Here is a 17,653-nt window from a genome sequence, read left to right as displayed (position 1 = left end):
ACTTTCCCCAAATTTTCAAAAGCCCAAACACGCTTTTGAAAATGAGGCGCAGTTAAGGCTGCTTTCACACTATGAGCATTCATCCGTTATTAAATGTCCGTTTTCTCTGTAAAAACGGACGTTTAATAACGGATTAAACAAAGGGTGCTAACGGGTGAATAAATATTCATCTGTTACCCTTATCCCTCATGTATGGCCGAACACCTCTGCCTACAGACTCCCACAGCCAGGACTACTACTGCTCCCATCATGGAACAGACTTGTTTCCATGATGGGTCTAGTAATTCCCCGGCTGCGGGAGTCTGCAGACAGCTGGGGAGGCTACATTAGTGCTTGTACTACTACCCCCATCATGGAACAGACTCTGTTCCATGATGGGGGTTGTAGTACAGGGGCTGAGGGATTGATCGCACCGGGTTTCACTTCTGAGACCCGATGCGATCAAAAGTTATTAAGCAGGGGAACGGGCGGCATGCTCCGCAACCCTGCGATGTATCAGTGTGTTTTATCATTTTTGAATCCCCCGCAGGGAGCCCTGAATTGCCGATCAGGGCTCTCAGCGAGAGATTGAAAAATGAACTTTGAGAGTAGCAGGGGCCAAAGAGCACTGTGGGGGGCAAGATATATAGCGCTGCAGAGGGGGGGCAGACATATAGCCTATATATCTAGCCCCCTAGCAGCGCATTAAGTATAACCCCCACCTGCGCATTAAATATTTACCCACTGGCGCATTAAATATATACCCCCCACCAGCGCATTAAATATATACCCCCGCAGTGCATGTATATGTGCCCTCGCAGCTCTTCTGTATACATATGCCCCTACCGCTGTATGAATGAAAAGTATTTCTGTTAGCAGCGCATATAGCCGGCTCCCGGCACTATGCGCTGCTAATAGAAATACCTTTCATTCATATAGCAGCAGAGGTATATGTATGTAGAAGCACTGGGGGGGGGCAGATAACGCTACATGTCTGACCCCCACAGCTCTTCTATACACACATGCCCCTGCCGCCGTATGAATGAAAAGTATTTCTATTAGCAGCGCATAGAGCCGGGAGCCGACACTATGCACTGCTAATAGAAATACTTTTCATTCATATAGCGGCAGGGGCATGTGTATATAGAAGAGCTGTGGGGGGCAGACATATAGCATTATCTGCCCCTCCCAGTGCTTCTACATACATATACCCCTGCCGCCATATGAATGAAAGGTATTTCTATTAGCAGCACATAATGCCGGGAGCCGGCAATATGCGCTGCTAATAGAAATTCTTTTCATTCATACGGCGGTAGGGGCATAAGTATATAGAAGAGCTGCGAGGGCACATATACATGCGCTGCGGGGGTATATATTTAATGTGCCGGCGGGGGCCCCCCACAGTGCTCTTTGGCCCCTGCTACTCTCAAAGTTCATTTTTCAATCTCTCGCTGAGAGCCCTGATCGGCCATTCAGGGCTCCCCGCAGGGGATTCAAAAATTAAAGTTAAAACACACTGATACATCGCAGGGTTGCGGAGCATGCCGCCCGTTCCCCTGCTTAATAACTTTTGATCGCATCGGGTCTCAGAAGTGAAACCCGGTGCGATCAATCCCTCAGCCCCTGTACTACAACCCCCATCATGGAACAGACTGTTCCATGATGGGGGTTGTAGTACAAACACTAATCTAGCCTCCCCAGCTGTCTGCAGACTCCCGCAGCCGGGGAATTACTACACCCATCATGGAAACAAGTCTGTTCCATGATGGGAGTAGTAGTCCACCCTCAGCACTGCAGGAGTCTGCTTATGTCACCTCTTCTGAGCATGCTCAAAAGTAATAACGGATATAATAAACTGTGTGCAAACGGATGACATAAAGGCTCCTCCGTCAGCCATAGACTTCAATGTTAAAAATGTGACGGAAGAAAAATTAGTGCATGTGCCGTTATTTCTTCCGTCACAACTAGCGGCCGTTATTCATGACGGACTATAACGGGTCATAAAGGATAATCAAAAAATCCCATAGACATTAATGGGATTCTTTAACGGACGTTTACCAGGGCTTTTCTTACGGACGTTTGTAACGGATGAATTTTTATAGTGTGAAAGCACTCTTGGAGGAGCAAAATAAAGAGCCCTAAGAACAGTTTTTGAATATTCTTTTGTGGAGTTTTTTTTTTTAAAGGTAAAAAAAATGCCAAAAATAGATTGTATGGAAAGTTAGCCTAATCATCACAGTACATTACTGTAAAACTAGTATACAACCATAACCCCAGTACTTCACCCTATAGTCAGTATATTGCTGTACAACCAGTATACCACCATAATCACAGTACATCACTGTACAAGTATACCACCATCATTACAGTACACCTCTATAGAACAGTCCATCACTATACAAGCAGTAATACCATACTACCAGTATATCACTATACAACAAGTATACCACCATAATCCCAGTATACCACTATATAACCAGTATACCGCCATCTAATCAATACATTGCTAAACCACCAGTATACCACATAAAATCTGTATACCCTCATGTATCCAATATTCATCCATACCATTTTTTGCCTTGTTGTAATTAGTACACTTCCGTAAAACCAATGCATCATTATACAACTAGCATACTCCTATAAATCCAATACTCCTCTAAAATTCAATGAATGACTTAAAGCAACCAGTATACATCTCTATGACCAGTGTACTCCCTTGCTATCAGTACATCTCTGTATAATATCACATTCCCACTGTGTAATTAGTACACTGCCCTAACCAGTATACATCCATATATCCATAATACAAGAGATAGGAGCAGAATTATAATGCCATTATATATATTAAGGCAAATATAATAGGGGCAGTATTATTTAGAGAATGAAATACAGGGCGATTGGGGCCTCTTCTTTATGGGAGGGGTGTTGGGTCACATTACAGGGGGGCTTCTCATTTTCCTCTCACACACACAAGCTCCATTATTAACTCTGTACCAGATGCCGCAGATTGTTTGTGGCTTCAGGGCTGGACCCTCAATAGGCTTCTGTGTCCTACTGGCAAAATGCCCATTAAAGAGACAGTGTTCTGCTAATATGAGATAACCAAGAACTAAGGCCTCCACACTGCAACACATGACACGGTGAACGGGGCACTGGCTGCTGAGACATACAGTTTCCACACCTGCTCACGCAGTAACATTGAGGTAATGTACATTTCATGAAGGGGCCAGGAGAATTGGCATTCTAGGAGGCAGACATGAAACCACAACACCCCCACTGACAACATCTACCGCAAAAGAAAGGGACGATCTTTAAGAAATACGATACATTAAGAAATACACCTCGTGGGAGCGTCACATCTATGAAAATAAACCCTCACACTTTATAAGCTGAACACAGTAAAGACTCAACACCACTGTCTAATCTCAAAAATGTGACACCCAGCTCCTCTTCTCCACAGACCTTGATACACCAAAAGAGACTGCACGGGTTACATAAATAGTTCATCCTCCAAAATTAATTCTGCTGCAAATGGAAGGATCTTATGTGATGAGCACCCATGGAAAAAGGACAGGAGTAGAGGATAATGGCCACTAGACTTGGTCACCTGATCCTGCCACTGTTGCACTAGTCTCCCTATAATTGCAACTTATATCAGAGCAGGAGCAGCTTTATATCAATGTTACAAGCACAGCAGCTGGTATCAGTCATATACACACAAACATCATATAAAATGTCTCTCGAGGTTTTCAACACCATCAATGTCAACAAAGTCATTTCATGAAGGGTAGGGAGGTTTCTACATTTTCCAGTCAGCTTTTCTCCAGCCTGAGATGGCTGATAAAAAGTAACAGACTGTTATTTACTTATTATTTTCATTTTAAGTGGTCAGGCTATACCTCAGACACAAGGAAATGCTCCTCAACAAATCACGGTCTACAGTGAGTGGGCGCTGAGCAACAGGGAACTTAATGTTGTCTAGGAGTTAATGACATTACCCATTTAATCCTCCAAAAAAACAAGGGGCCCTCCATGCTTTGCTTCAGAAACGTAAAGGAATCTGTCAACAAAGGAATAGTGACTGCAGCTCTGGATGTGACAAGTATGTGAGTCATGAAGAACAGCTGAATAGTAACTGTAGCTCTGAAGTTTAAAGTTATGATGTACTTTAAGATCATATTACACAGTATATGTAGATTTCACCTATAGAATATTCCATCCACAGCAAGTAATTCACAAGCAGCCCACACAGCAACTTTCCGCATATAATCTCACACAGCCATTCACACAGAAAGGAGAAGACCAAGGCTGGTGTGCTGAACAGAGGTATTTATAGACTGGACTCCCCTCGTCCAGGGTCTGATCCTTCATGTCCACACAGGCCAGGGAAAAGAGGAGAAATAATAGTGAAAAATAAAAAGGGCCCACCCCACCTGAGAATGGGGAACAATGTGGAGATTCAGCACCCCAACAATGGCTGCTGCCCTCCAAGGTTTCATGCTGCACTAGTGCCACCTGGTGGAGAGCTGCAGCCTAGCTGTGTCTCCGTGCAGGGCATTGCACAATATGACTCGCGTTTACTTGCTCACCGAGACAGAGGACACTCATATTCCTTCACACGAAGAAGTATATTTAGGAACTTGCATCCCAGATGAATTGCACAGGCAGCAGATCTGAACATACACCAGGACCTGGTCTCCGAGGTAGCTTATAACACACGCCATGTCACTGGAGATTGGGCAATGGTGCACCACAGACAATCAATGAACCCCCTTGCCCCTAACAGAGGGGATCAAGTGATGTTCACATCTCTTCAAGCAGTTAACGTGCCGCACCCTCCTTTGCAGTAACACAGTGGCTATAGTAAGACTGGCAGCACCTGGGATCTTGGCACCAGAACTAAAAACATCCCTGGATATTGGTCAATTAAAAAAAAAAAAAAAACTAACACAAGAATGTGAGAAATGATGATGATGGAAAGGTGGGGGGGGGGGGGGGGGGGGGGGGAGGGTGTATTGCTGCTTCAGGAGAGGCGGCTCCACCTTGTAACATCACAGGAATGGGGGCAGGGGGGACCCCGTCTCCACTGCTATCTAGGCCGGGCCCTTGTTTCATCGCAGAGGCTCAGCTCACCCTGGTTTGACCTGACAACCCTACAAGGAAGCTCTGTCCAGAAGGCAAAGGGTTAAATCAAGGTACACAGAAGCTTCCCATCCTCGAACACAACATGGGCAGGGGTAGGGCGGAGGGTTGTCCCCCAGGTATCACTCATGGCTGGATTTCTGAAGGAGCTCTGACCGGTCCATCATCTTACTAAAATAAGGGAACTGGGTTCTGGTGCTGCTGGGTCATAATGTCCACATCCACTGCAGCCAAAACCAGGAAGTGCTCCAGTACGTATGCCTGGCTCCGCCCATTAAAACCAGATGACATCAGCAGCAGCATCCTGCAAGGGAAAAAGAGGCTGGTCAGGAAACCTGGGGTCAAACATCCTGACACAGTACAGCGATGACAAAGAGACCAGTACCCCTCCCATAGAAATCATGAAATGGTACAGCAAGAAATAGACTTGTCCAATCAGAAATATAATTACCCACTATCCCCAGTTCTCATCGCGCTGTGGAGAGGCTACCAGGGAGCAGGTTACTATCTGTCTGAGCCGCTGCCTGCTCCTTTACCACCGGATCTGAAAAGGAAGAACAGGAGATCATACATGCAACATTCTAGAGACGGTGTTCTGCTAATATGAGATAACCAAGAACTAAGGCCTCCACACTGCAACACATGACACTGAACGGGGCACTGGCTGCTGAGACATACAGTTTCCACACCTTCTCACGCAGTAACATTGAGGCAATGTGCATTTCATGAAGGGGCCAGGAGAAGGTAGACATGAAACCACAACACCCCCACTGACAACATCTACCGCAAAAGAAAGGGACGATCTTTAAGAAATACGATACATTAAGAAATACACCTCGTGGGAGCGTCACATCTATGAAAATAAACCCTCACACTTTATGAGCTGAACACAGTAAAGACTCAACATCACTGTCTAATCTCAAAAATGTGACACCCAGCTCCTCTTCTCCACAGACCTTGATACACCAAAAGAGAATGCACTGATAGCAAGCAGTTCATCCTCCAATATTAATTCTGCTGCAGATGGAAGGATCTTATATGATGAGCACCCATGGAAAAAGGACAGGAGTAGAGGATAATGGCCACTAGACTTGGTCACCTGATCAGACAAAGGAGTCAGGACCTGGGATACACACACATACAGCAGACACATATGCATAGAAGGCAAACATAGGATCCTATGCATGCATTCCAAAAGAGGGTAGACACAGAACCCTGATGCGACACACACATATAGACAAAGGAGCTTGGACAAATACACAGTGACAGCCCAGCGGCTGTCTTCACTCTAAAGTCACTACTGTGTGGTGTTATTCTGTGGACACTCTGCACACACACACACACATACAAACAGCAACACCAGGACTCACAGAAGTAGGGATGCTCCATGGCCTCACGTGCAGTCAGTCTCTGTTGATGGTCATAGCGCAGTAACTTGTCCAGCATGTCCAGAGCCTCTGCACTCACCAGATGTCTGTTCTCACTGTGCAGGAAATTCTCCCAGCGTTTCCGAGAATGTCTGGGGAAAGAGAAGAAGACAGGAGTGAATATCACCCCCTCACGGTAGTGACCAGAAACAGGCAAGGAGTCACACTTTCTACTCACTGTCCCAGAATGTCATTGAAGTGAGGATCCAGCTCTATGTGATATTTCTTCAGGTATCCATACAGATCATCAGTGCCCAAAACCTTGGCAATTCGCACAAGCTGCAAAAACATACCAATTATCATACACTTGTTGCTCTATGTCCAGTTCAACACACATACTGATATGATGGATGTGATCTCATACACTATCTAGCTGTGATATATGCGGGAGCCTGTAGCCATTGCTTCCTGCAGTTCTGTATGTATGAATGTTACCACTAGTACTATGCATACCTGGTCATAATTGTCTTGTCCATGAAAAAATGGTTCCTTGCGGAAGATCATACTGGCAAGCATACACCCAAGACTCCACATGTCTAGACTGTAGTCATACATCTGCAGAGCACAGCACGTGTCATATATGTTATCTGTCAAAATTACACCATGAGAGAGAAGCTGTAGCCTCATTACCTGATAATCAACCAATAGCTCCGGACCCTTGAAATATCGCGAGGCGACGCGCACATTATACTCCTGAGCTGGGTGATAGAACTCAGCCAATCCCCAGTCTATGAGCCGCAGCTGCAAGGCATGAAAGAGTTAAAATCAAACAGGACAAAGAAGGCTCCTGTACATGGTGAAGAGAAGGGACAGAGCACAATGAAAAGGTAGATTTGTCAAGTGACTGGATGCTTTTGGGTCATAAGACCCTAAGACTGACATCTGCCATGTCTTCATCTTGTCCATTGCAGTTATTCATAGGAATTTAACAAAACATTACATCATAAAACTCCTGTCATGGAGCCACCACTACTCAAACACAATGACATTTTTTAAAGGACTGCAGCACATGTAGATTTTCTAAAATTAAGCCATCATATGCAACATAGCAAAGTGAAAGGCCTGGAATAAGCAGTTTATTCTGCACTTTCCTCCTGTAGTCCTGATGCAACTATGATTGGTGGATGACAATGGGCAAACTCAGCAGTGGTCTCAGGACCCCTACCTTTTTCTGCTGGTGATCAATCATGACGTTGTGTGGCTTCACATCTCGGTGCATTACACCCTGACTGTGGCAGTAATCCAGAGCCTGCAAAAGTAAGGTGAACACATGATACAATGTCCACAAGAGGCCAACAATCCGCTGTCACAGGGTATGGGACTGTTACTACTGTATTCTGAACAACAGTGCATTTCAAGCAGCAGTTGATTGCACCTCCTCCTATCGCATTTATAAGGACTATGTAGCTCTGCAAATACAATGGCACTAGGGGACTACAGAAATAAGAAATATCAGGGAGCACCCCCCTTTGCAGTCACATACCTTCAGCAGCTCATACATGTAAAAGCGGATATCATAGTCAGTCAGGATCTGGTACAGCTGCTGCAAAAACAAGTGGGAATAGTCAGAAAGGTGAGCAACCCCCTTCGCCCAATCCATACAATTACCTGCACTTACCTTGAAGTCTGTATTATTAATATATTCAAACACCAGAGCTGGAGTCTTGGACTATGGGAGAAAGATGGAGACATAAAAATATAACCTCATATTCCTTCTCGATTAGCTGCAGTACAGCTGACAGTGAGAGACTATACACTCCCCTCTACTATGTGTAAGCCCCCCTTCAGCTGCTGTTCTTTTTATAATTAGAGATGAGCAAAGTTACAGTGATTTGATTCGTCACAAGCTTATCAGCTCGGCATTTGCTGACTTTCAGCAAATGCCGAGCTGAGAAGTTTGTGACGAATCGAATCACTGTAACTTTGCTCATCTCTATTTATAACCCAACACTATATGGAAATTAACCTGCCACAATGTAGGGACAAGGATGAGAGAATCATATATGCATCGCTAAGGATATGAGACTCACCACAGGATCTTTAATGGTGTCCAGGAGACGGATAATGTTGGTGCCCCCGCGCAAATTCTCCAATATCTTTACCTCTCTTTTGATTTTCTTCTTCTTCACAGGCTGCAAAATCCCAGTAGATGAAATAAATAATAGAAGGGAAAAGGCAACTACGGGTCGGTAGAATAAGAAGAATAAAGCAGGCAGATGGGCAATAAGGTGAGTAGGGGTCGATGATTAACAAAGTGAAGGTAGATGAAAGGCACCCACCTTTAGGATCTTTACCACCACCCTCTCATTATTGGTGATGTTTATCGCTTCAAACACCTCACTGTACTTGCCACGGCCAAGCTTCCTCACCAGCTGGTAGTCCTCTTGATTCCTGTTCCAATTGCACAAGAAAAGAGATTGGAACATCCTCTTTTCTGCACTCTGCACCCGTCCAATGTGCAACCTTTCCCCCAGATAACTGACTATAGTGCCCCCTTTGGACAGCTGGACAATTTGTGCCACCACACCTTCTGGACAGCTGATTAGGATGTGCAGCTATACCCTCCCAAACAGGTGAACAGTGTATGGCAGCTAAATAAACCGTCCCTGCCAAATGGCTAAACAGTAAAAACAGTGTGTGCCACTGATCCTTCCAGGCAACTATACAGTGCGCAACAAGAAACCTTCCAAACAGCTGGACAGTGCACACCACTAACTCTTCCAGACAGCGAGTGCCAAAGGCCCTTCCAGAAAGCTGAAGTGTGTGCACCTTCCTCTCCGGACAGCTGAACAGTGTGCACCATACCTACCCTCTGGAAAACTTGACAGTGGCCCAGACATTTCAATCTGTTGGAAATAAAAAATTCTGGTTTTGCCCATAGCAACCAATCATAGCTCTACTTTTATTTTACCAGAGGTTGTAAGGGTATAGTTTCACTGAGGAAATACCTCAGTGGGTCTGCGCTGCCCCAGAATTTACCACCAAAAAAATCCCTTTCCGCCCTAGGACGTATGCTTACTAGGGATCGACCGATTATCGGTATGGCCGATATTATCGGCCGATAATCACGATTTTGGGCATTATCGGTATCGGCAATTACCTTGCTGATAAGCCGATAATGCCCCCCGCACCGCGACTGCCGCGCCGCACCCCCGACCGCGTCGCACCCCCCACCGTGATGCTGGGCGGTATACCGGTATGGATTTTTGCCCATACCGCTATACCGGTCGGGCCCCTCCCCCACCCTCCGAATCAATAAAAAAATTAAACTTACCCGTAATGGGGGTGGTCCGGGCCATCCATCGTTCCTGTAGTGTCCGGGGGCATTCCGGGTGAAGGTTGAACCGGTCCGGGCTGTCCTTCTTCTCCAGCGGTCATCTTCTCCACTCCGGGCAGGCTCCGGCCTAGTACACTGAATAGACGCCGCGACGTCAGGTGCGTCGCTGCGCACGGGCATCACTGCGCAGCGGCGTCTATGCAGCGTACTAGGCCGGAGCCTGCCCGGAGTGGAGAAGATGACCGCCGGAGAATAAGGACAGCCCGGACCGGTTCACCCTTCACCCGGAACGCCCCCGGACACTACAGGAAGGATGGATGGCCCGGACCACCCTGACAGGTAGGGGGAGAGAAGCGGGTGGTAGCGGCGGCGGCCTATGGCCCAGCAAAAGCCACTGCAGTGCATTGATTTAAAGCGCCCGCTTTAAATCAATGACCTGCAGCGGTGTCGCGGGGGGTTAAATAGCCGATAACTTATACCGGAATATCGGTATAAGTTATCGGCCCTAACCTCCACCGATTATCGGTATCGGCCCTAAAAAAAACGATATTGGTCAATCCCTAATGCTTAAGTCCAAGTTACTAGCTAGTTAGCGCTACTGGACATATGCATACATCCTTGCGATCTCCTCCAGGAGATTGCCGGTGGGACCAGGCTGTCAATCACAGCTGGGGTACTGCCACAGCTGCCAAGACCGCGCGGTCTCGGCAGCATTAAATCCATAGATGCCGTGATCAGTCCTGATCATGGCATCTATGGGGTTGACGGGGGAGGGGGCTCCAGGGATCCTGTTGGTTGCCATGGCAGCAGGAGGCCAGCTGATGGCCTCCTGTCTGCCAAGTACAGCAGCCTGTGAGGTCCAGTCATAGGCTGGATCTCACAGGCTGTTAGTCAGTGTAGTACTGACTGTTATATTGTGCTGCAGTACAGATGTACTACAGCATAGTATAACCTATAAAAAGTGAAAATATAAAAAGGTTTTTAAATTAATTGTGTAAAAAATAAAATAAATAATACCCTATATCATCACCCACAAAATTTAAAACGTCCAAACCTATAAACAGGTAATGCCATGTCCATAATGACCATAAAACGATAATGGTATTTATTCCACATGGTGAACGCCGTAAAAAAAAAAAAAAAAAACAACACAAAATTTTGGTCCAAAAGGTGGAATTAAAAAGATCAAAAGGTAGCATGAATTGCAAAAATTGCATCAATAAAAAGTACAGCTTGTCCTGCAAAAAATAAGCAATCATATAATGGCATTAGAGGAAAAATCAAAAAGTTATGGCTGTCAGAACATGACAACACAAAAAAGGGGAAAAAAGGATGTAGTTGAGAAAGGAAAAAAACATAAAAAAAAGCTATATAATGTGGGTATCGCCATAATTGTACCGACCCACAGAATAAAAATAACAATTTTTACCATACAGTGAATGCCATAAAAAAATGTTCACAAAAAAAAATGCTGCATGAATCAACAAATATTTACCACTAATATAAAGTATAATTTGTTACGAAAAAACATTCTCAGAATCGCGTAGCTAAGTAATAGCATATCAGAGGTATTACCACTTAAAGGGGTATTCCAGTGGAAAACTTTTTTTTTTTAAATCAATTGGTGCCAGAAAGTTAAAGGGATTTGTAAATTACGATTAAAAAATCTTAATCCTTCCAGTACTCATTAGCTGCTGAATACTACAGAGGAAATTATTTTCATTTTGGAACACAGAGCTCTCTGGACAGTGATGGACAGAGATGTCAGAGATGGACAGAGATGTCAGCAGAGTAGGAGAAATTCTCCATAGCAAACATATGCTGCTCTGAACAGTTCCTAAAATGGACAGAGATGTCAGCAGAGAGCACTGTGCTCGTGATGTCAGCAGAGAGCACTGTGTTCTTTCAAAAGAAAATAATTTCCTCTGTAGTATTCAGCAGCTAAGAAGTACTGGAAGGAATAAGATTTTTTTAATACAAGTAATTTCCAAATCTGTTTCACTTTCTGGCACCAGTTGATAAAAAAAAAAAAAAATTATATATATATATATATATATATATATATATATATATATATTAAGATGTCTGATCGCGGGGAGCGCCTGCTGGGACCCCCCCCCCGCATCCTATGCGGGGCTGAGTCTCTAGTTTCGGAAGCCTCCGTGCCATCACGCCCCCTCCCATAGACATGAATGGAGGGGGTGAGGCAGGTTTCCGAAACAAGAGACACAGCTCAGCATAGAATGCAGGTGCTGCAGGGAGATTAGGGGGGTGGGGGGCATGGTCCCAGCCCCCCACGATCAGGCATCCTATCTTAGGGGATAAGATGTTTTTGCCCCGAATACCCCTTTAACCCCTGAAATGTAAAGTCCCATTGACCAATGTGCTTTTTCGGGCAGGTTCAAACTCCTTGTGAGAAAGTACATAAAGTCAGCTAGCCATTAGAGTCAGTGTCATTTGGAAAAACTGACATGTTGTCCAGACATGTCAAACATTTAGATCACACTGGGTCTCAGCCCTGAGCCCCCCTGCAATCACTAGTTACAGCCAGATGAAGCCCTGACTGTCATTCAAATCCAACTCATTCACCATAGTATAATTTAGTGAATGAGTCAAACAGAGTAGCTGGCGGGTGAGTGAGAAGTGCTGCCATACACTTTACAGCAGTGTTTCCCGACCAGGGTGCCTCCAGCTGTTGCAAAACTACAACTCCCAGCATGCTAGGAGTTGTAGCTTTGCAACAGCTGGATGCACTCTGGTTGGGAAACAGTGCTTTACAGTGTAATAAGTCACCATTGCAGTGGGGATCAGGACTGAGACCCAAGGCTATCTAAACTTTTGACATGTCCGGTTAACATTTCTACTGTTTTTCCAAATGAAAGTGGCCCTTTAATATATAAAAGCTGAGCTGTGATTGGTTGCTGTAGGTAAGGCACACCAGGTTTTTGTCTGGGACAGAATGCTAATCCTGGGCCAGTCCACCACAGACCCTCCCAGACAGCTGAACTGTGTGCGCCAACCCACACATGACAGCTGAAGTGTGTTCCATCCCCCCTACAGAGCTTACCAGTGTGTGCACCCAGCAAACCACCCCCTCCAGACAGTGGCCCAGTGTGTACCCCCAGTTCTGGAAGGAGAGGGGGTTAAGAGTAACTTGGTTTGGTCAGTGCCTTTACTTACATCTCACTGACGCCCCCCCCCCCTTTGCTCCTGACCCATCCCCCGCCCCCCACATCTCGTCCCCCCAACCCCCTCCCTCTGCTTTGGTTACCCCCAGTTGGGGACGTGCGCCTCATAGTCCCAGTATTCGCGGCTCCTCAAGCTGTTCACGTCGGCATAAACGCGAGCTCTGCTCCCGGCCTGCGGACCCGGCATAGCTGCTGGGGGTCTGGAGGTCAGGCCCCGCAGCCCCGGGCTAGGGAGGCGGCGGGAGGCCGCTCGCAGGAGGAGAGGGGCGGCCGCACACAGCACAGCCAGGCCGGGCCGGGATCACGGGCTTCCGGGACTGACGGGGAGGAGTGAACGGGCGGTGCCTACAAATCACAGCGGCATCTAGTGGTCGGAGGGAGTCAGCGCCGCTCACACGCACTAGAGGCGGCTCAGCAGCTGTTCTGAACCCTCTGTTCTATGACGTTATACTACTGGACAGCTTGCCGCTTACACTATACCACACCTAGTCCTACCACACTGCAGGCGGCAGCTCAGCACCATTACACAACAGGTACCACTTTCCTGGATTCAGGCTGGGTTTCAACTTGCCTTTTTTTTTTTTTTTTTTTTCATTGCAAAAAAATAAAAATGCCACATTTGCCACTTGCTCAAAAACAGCTGTGGGCAGATATTAGTCATGAGGCAATAGGAAAATCTGACATTTTTTTAACTTTTATTTTATGTGACTACAGTGGTCCCTCAACATACGATGGTAATTCGTTACAAACGACCCATCGTTTGTCGAATCCATCGTATGTTGAGGGATTCGTGCAATGTAAAAAGTGCATTTAATACTCGCCTGTCCCCGCCGCTCCGGACCGCGTCCTCACCGCTCCCGATGCTGTCCCATGGGCTCCCGATGCTGTCCCGCTGCTCCGGCGTCTTCTTCGGGATCCTCCGGCTTCTTCCGCATCTTCTCTGGTGTTCGGGCATCGCTTTCTGGTAACGTTATTACGTTGCTGCGCCAGGACAGCGTGCGTAGCGACATAATAACAATGCCGGAAAGCGAGGCCTGGACCCCGGAGAAGATGCAGAAGACGCCGGAGGATCGCGAAGTGGACCCGGAGCAGCGGGGATAGGTAAGTGAACCAGTCCCGGGATGCTTAAACTGCTATCCGACAGCAGCTTAAGCATTTTGCGCTGTCAGATAGCAGTTAATGCGATGGCCTCGACATATAAAAGCATCGTATGTCAATGCTGACATCGACATGCGATGGCCACTGAGAGCCCATCGTATGTCGATACATGAGGCATTGATTCCCAACCGGGACACTTTGGTGGGAAATATGGCACTAAAATGTGTTCATTTTACTGCCCAGGCCTCCGCAACTGTGAGTCACAGGCAGGCCAGGCGGGAGGAAAGTCTGTGTGCAGTGCCAGGACAGGGGCCCTAGGGCTGTTACATGCTGGGACCGGTGCTGGCACGGTTCCTGCATGTGCATAACCCAACCATTCACCTGCGGGCCCCATTGCATCCGCTGCGACTGAGCCAGCAGGGGGAGGGGGTGCCATGGATTCGGGATACCTGTCCCGAATCCCTGAGCAATCACAGCCAACACTGAGTGTGCCTTTAAGACACACACAGTATTGAGCGTGCGCTTGGCTGCTGCGGCTGACGTGACAGTAAGGAGCCGCCGGCTCTGTCCTGTCACTCCAGCTCGGGAGATAAGTGGAGCTGCAGGAGCAGCGGGGGAACGAGGCAGAGGTGAGTGGTGTTTTTTGTTTTTCCATGGAGCTGTGTGAAGGGGCCATGTCAAGGGCATTATTATGTGTAGGGGCCATGTCAGGGGGCATTATGTGAAGGGGCCATGTCAGAGGGCATTATTATGTCTGGGGCCATGTCAGGGGGCATTATGTGAAGGGGCCATGTCAGGGGGCCATTATGTGTGGGACCATGTCAGGGGGCATTATTATGTGAAGGGGCCATGTTAGGGGGCATTATTATGTGAAGGGGCCATGTCAGGGGGCATTATTATGTGAAGGGGCCATGTCAGGGGGCATTATTATGTGAAGGGGCCATGTCAGGGGGCATTTTTATGTGAAGGGGCCATGTCAGGGGGCATTATTATGTGAAGGGGCCATGTCAGGGGGCATTATTATGTGAAGGGCCATGTCAGGGGGCATTATTATGTGAAGGGGCCATGTCAGGGGGCATTATTATGTGAGGGGCCATGTCAGGGGGCGTTGTTATGTGAGGGGCCATGTCAGGGGGCATTATTATGTGTGGGGCCATGTCAGGAGTCATTATTATGTGAAGGGGCCATGTCAGGGGGCATTATTATGTGAAGGGGCCATGTCAGGGGGCATTATTATGTGAAGGGGCCATGTCAGGGGGCATTTTTATGTGAAGGGGCCATGTCAGGGGGCATTATTATGTGAAGGGGCCATGTCAGGGGGCATTATTATGTGAAGGGGCCATGTCAGGGGGCATTATTATGTGAAGGGGCCATGTCAGGGGGCATTTTTATGTGAAGGGGCCATGTCAGGGGGCATTATTATGTGAAGGGGCCATGTCAGGGGGCATTATTATGTGAAGGGCCATGTCAGGGGGCATTATTATGTGAAGGGGCCATGTCAGGGGGCATTATTATGTGAGGGGCCATGTCAGGGGGCGTTGTTATGTGAGGGGCCATGTCAGGGGGCATTATTATGTGAAGGGGCCATGTCAGGAGTCATTATTATGTGAAGGGGCCATGTCAGGGGGCATTGTTATGTGAGGGGCCATGTCAGGGGGCATCATTATGTGTGGGGCCATGTCAGGGGGCATTATTATGTGTGGGGCCATGTGAGGGGGCATTATAATGTGTGGGGCCATGTGAGGGGGCATTATAATGTGTGGGGGAAATGTAAGAGGGCATTATAATGTATAATAATGTTGGGGGCTAATACTATACAGGGGCACAGAAGGGACTACTATATGGGGCAGTGTAATACATATAGGGGGTTTGTAAAGAGTTGAGGACTGTGCTGTAGAGAGAAGCCTAAAATGTTTGTCCCGCAGATTTGGTGAAGACGAGTTGTGATCGGGAGACGTCTTCATGATGACCCAGGACAGATGGAGAAGAAAGAGAAAAGTGAATGACTCAAATCAGAGAAGATGGGACCCTGTGAATATGTAACTATAATCACTCATATCACCTGCAGCACTTGTGTACAGCTGAAATCTACTCCTATATAGGGGTAATTGATCTTTTGTATAGTGGTTTTTATTCAATAACGATATAGCAGTGTTAGTCAGTGGTAATGGTAGTGGTCATGGTGTGGCAGAATTATATTGTCCCTTGTATTGTGGTGTTATTAGTGATACTGGTCTGCGAATAGTGGCTTTTATTTCCTTACATTATGGTGGTATTATTTAGTCACTGCAGAATTAATATGGAGTGGCAATGTTATTTTATGTTTCTAAGCCCGATACTAAGATAAAATCCAGCGTGTGCCACAGGGGGAGGGGGGGGCCCAGACTACAAACTGTGTAAGGTGCCCCAAAATTTCTGATGGCAGCTATCTGGGTGATTTACCTACTGGAGCAACTTCCTAAAATGGACAGCAGAGGTCAGCAGAGAGCACTGTGGTCAGGACATCACAGGAAATGCATTTCTTTTTGGATTTCTCTTTAGTATACAGCCCCTAAAAAGTACTGGAAGGATTAAGATTTTTTAATAGAAGTGATTTAGAAATCTGTTTAACTTTCTGGCACCAGTTGATTTAAAAAAAAAAAAGTTTTCCACGGTAGTACCCCTTTAAGGTTTGGGGCATTATAGGTGCTGGAAAAGTGCAGAACTTAAAGGAGTACTCCGGTGCACACTTTTTTCATTTTATCCCGTCCGGGCTGCAAAATAAAAGAAAACACACTTTATCTTACCTGCCAACGAGCCCCCGGAGCTCCGGTACAGGTGTTCGGTCCCCGGGCTGTATTCTTCTTACTTCCTGTTAGCCCGGCACGTCACACGGAGCTTCAGCCTATCACTGGCCGAACATCGCTGCGGCCGGTGATAGGCTGAAGCTCCGTGTGACGTGCCGGGCTAACAGGAAGTAAGAAGAATACAGCCCGGGGACCGAACACCTGTACCGGAGCTCCGGTGGTAATGATGGTGGTTGTTGTCAGTTTGTCACCTGTGTACCGGATGCCTTCCTAAACTTAGGTGACAGGCTATTATTGCTACATTATTGCTGTTAAAGAGGTATTCCCATTCTGCATTGAAATTGATGGACGTATGTCTTTTTTCAACCATACTAACTATGTAACTATGTGCAGGCATAGTGAAGGCTTGGTTGTCCCTCTTTGCTCTCAGCAAAAGTTGGGAAGTATGGTTTAACATTTTTAGCTGTGAAAAACACCATTCTGAAAGCAGTAAACAGAAAAATGCTAAGCAAACAAAAAAAGCTATTTTCCACTAAAAGGGAGCACAAAATGCCAGAAAAAAAGCCGAAATGCAGGAAAAAGCATTGTCAGTTATTTGAAAATTTTTGTGGCCTTTTTTTATGGGTAAAAAAAAAAGTCAGAAATTAGATTTTTGCCTTTAAATGCTAGACACTAGGGTTAAATGCTAGGGTTACACATGTCGTATTTTGCAGCATATTTTCTGCAGCTAATTTTGCTACCCATTGACTTCAATGG

General features: G+C 46.5%; 1 protein-coding gene across 1 annotated transcript; it reads right to left on the bottom strand.

Annotated features, from left to right (window-relative positions):
- Nucleotides 1-4,293: 4,293 nt before the first annotated feature.
- Nucleotides 4,294-13,346, bottom strand: CSNK2A2 (casein kinase 2 alpha 2). Its single transcript, XM_056525399.1, has 12 exons — nucleotides 13,097-13,346; nucleotides 8,828-8,939; nucleotides 8,579-8,680; nucleotides 8,167-8,217; nucleotides 8,032-8,091; nucleotides 7,714-7,797; nucleotides 7,179-7,289; nucleotides 7,002-7,103; nucleotides 6,727-6,827; nucleotides 6,492-6,640; nucleotides 5,573-5,665; nucleotides 4,294-5,425 (listed from the first exon to the last, which is right to left on the bottom strand). The coding sequence occupies exons 1-11, from the start codon at nucleotides 13,198-13,200 to the stop codon at nucleotides 5,589-5,591; spliced, it is 1,053 nt and encodes a 350-aa protein (XP_056381374.1). The 5' UTR covers nucleotides 13,201-13,346; the 3' UTR covers nucleotides 4,294-5,425; nucleotides 5,573-5,588.
- Between the last annotated feature and the right edge of the window lie 4,307 nt (nucleotides 13,347-17,653).

Source organism: Hyla sarda, chromosome 6 (assembly GCF_029499605.1).
Source record: "Hyla sarda isolate aHylSar1 chromosome 6, aHylSar1.hap1, whole genome shotgun sequence".
Taxonomy (NCBI): domain Eukaryota; kingdom Metazoa; phylum Chordata; class Amphibia; order Anura; family Hylidae; genus Hyla; species Hyla sarda.
Note: the sequence above shows the minus strand (reverse complement) of the source record. Positions and strands in the feature narration are given on the sequence as shown.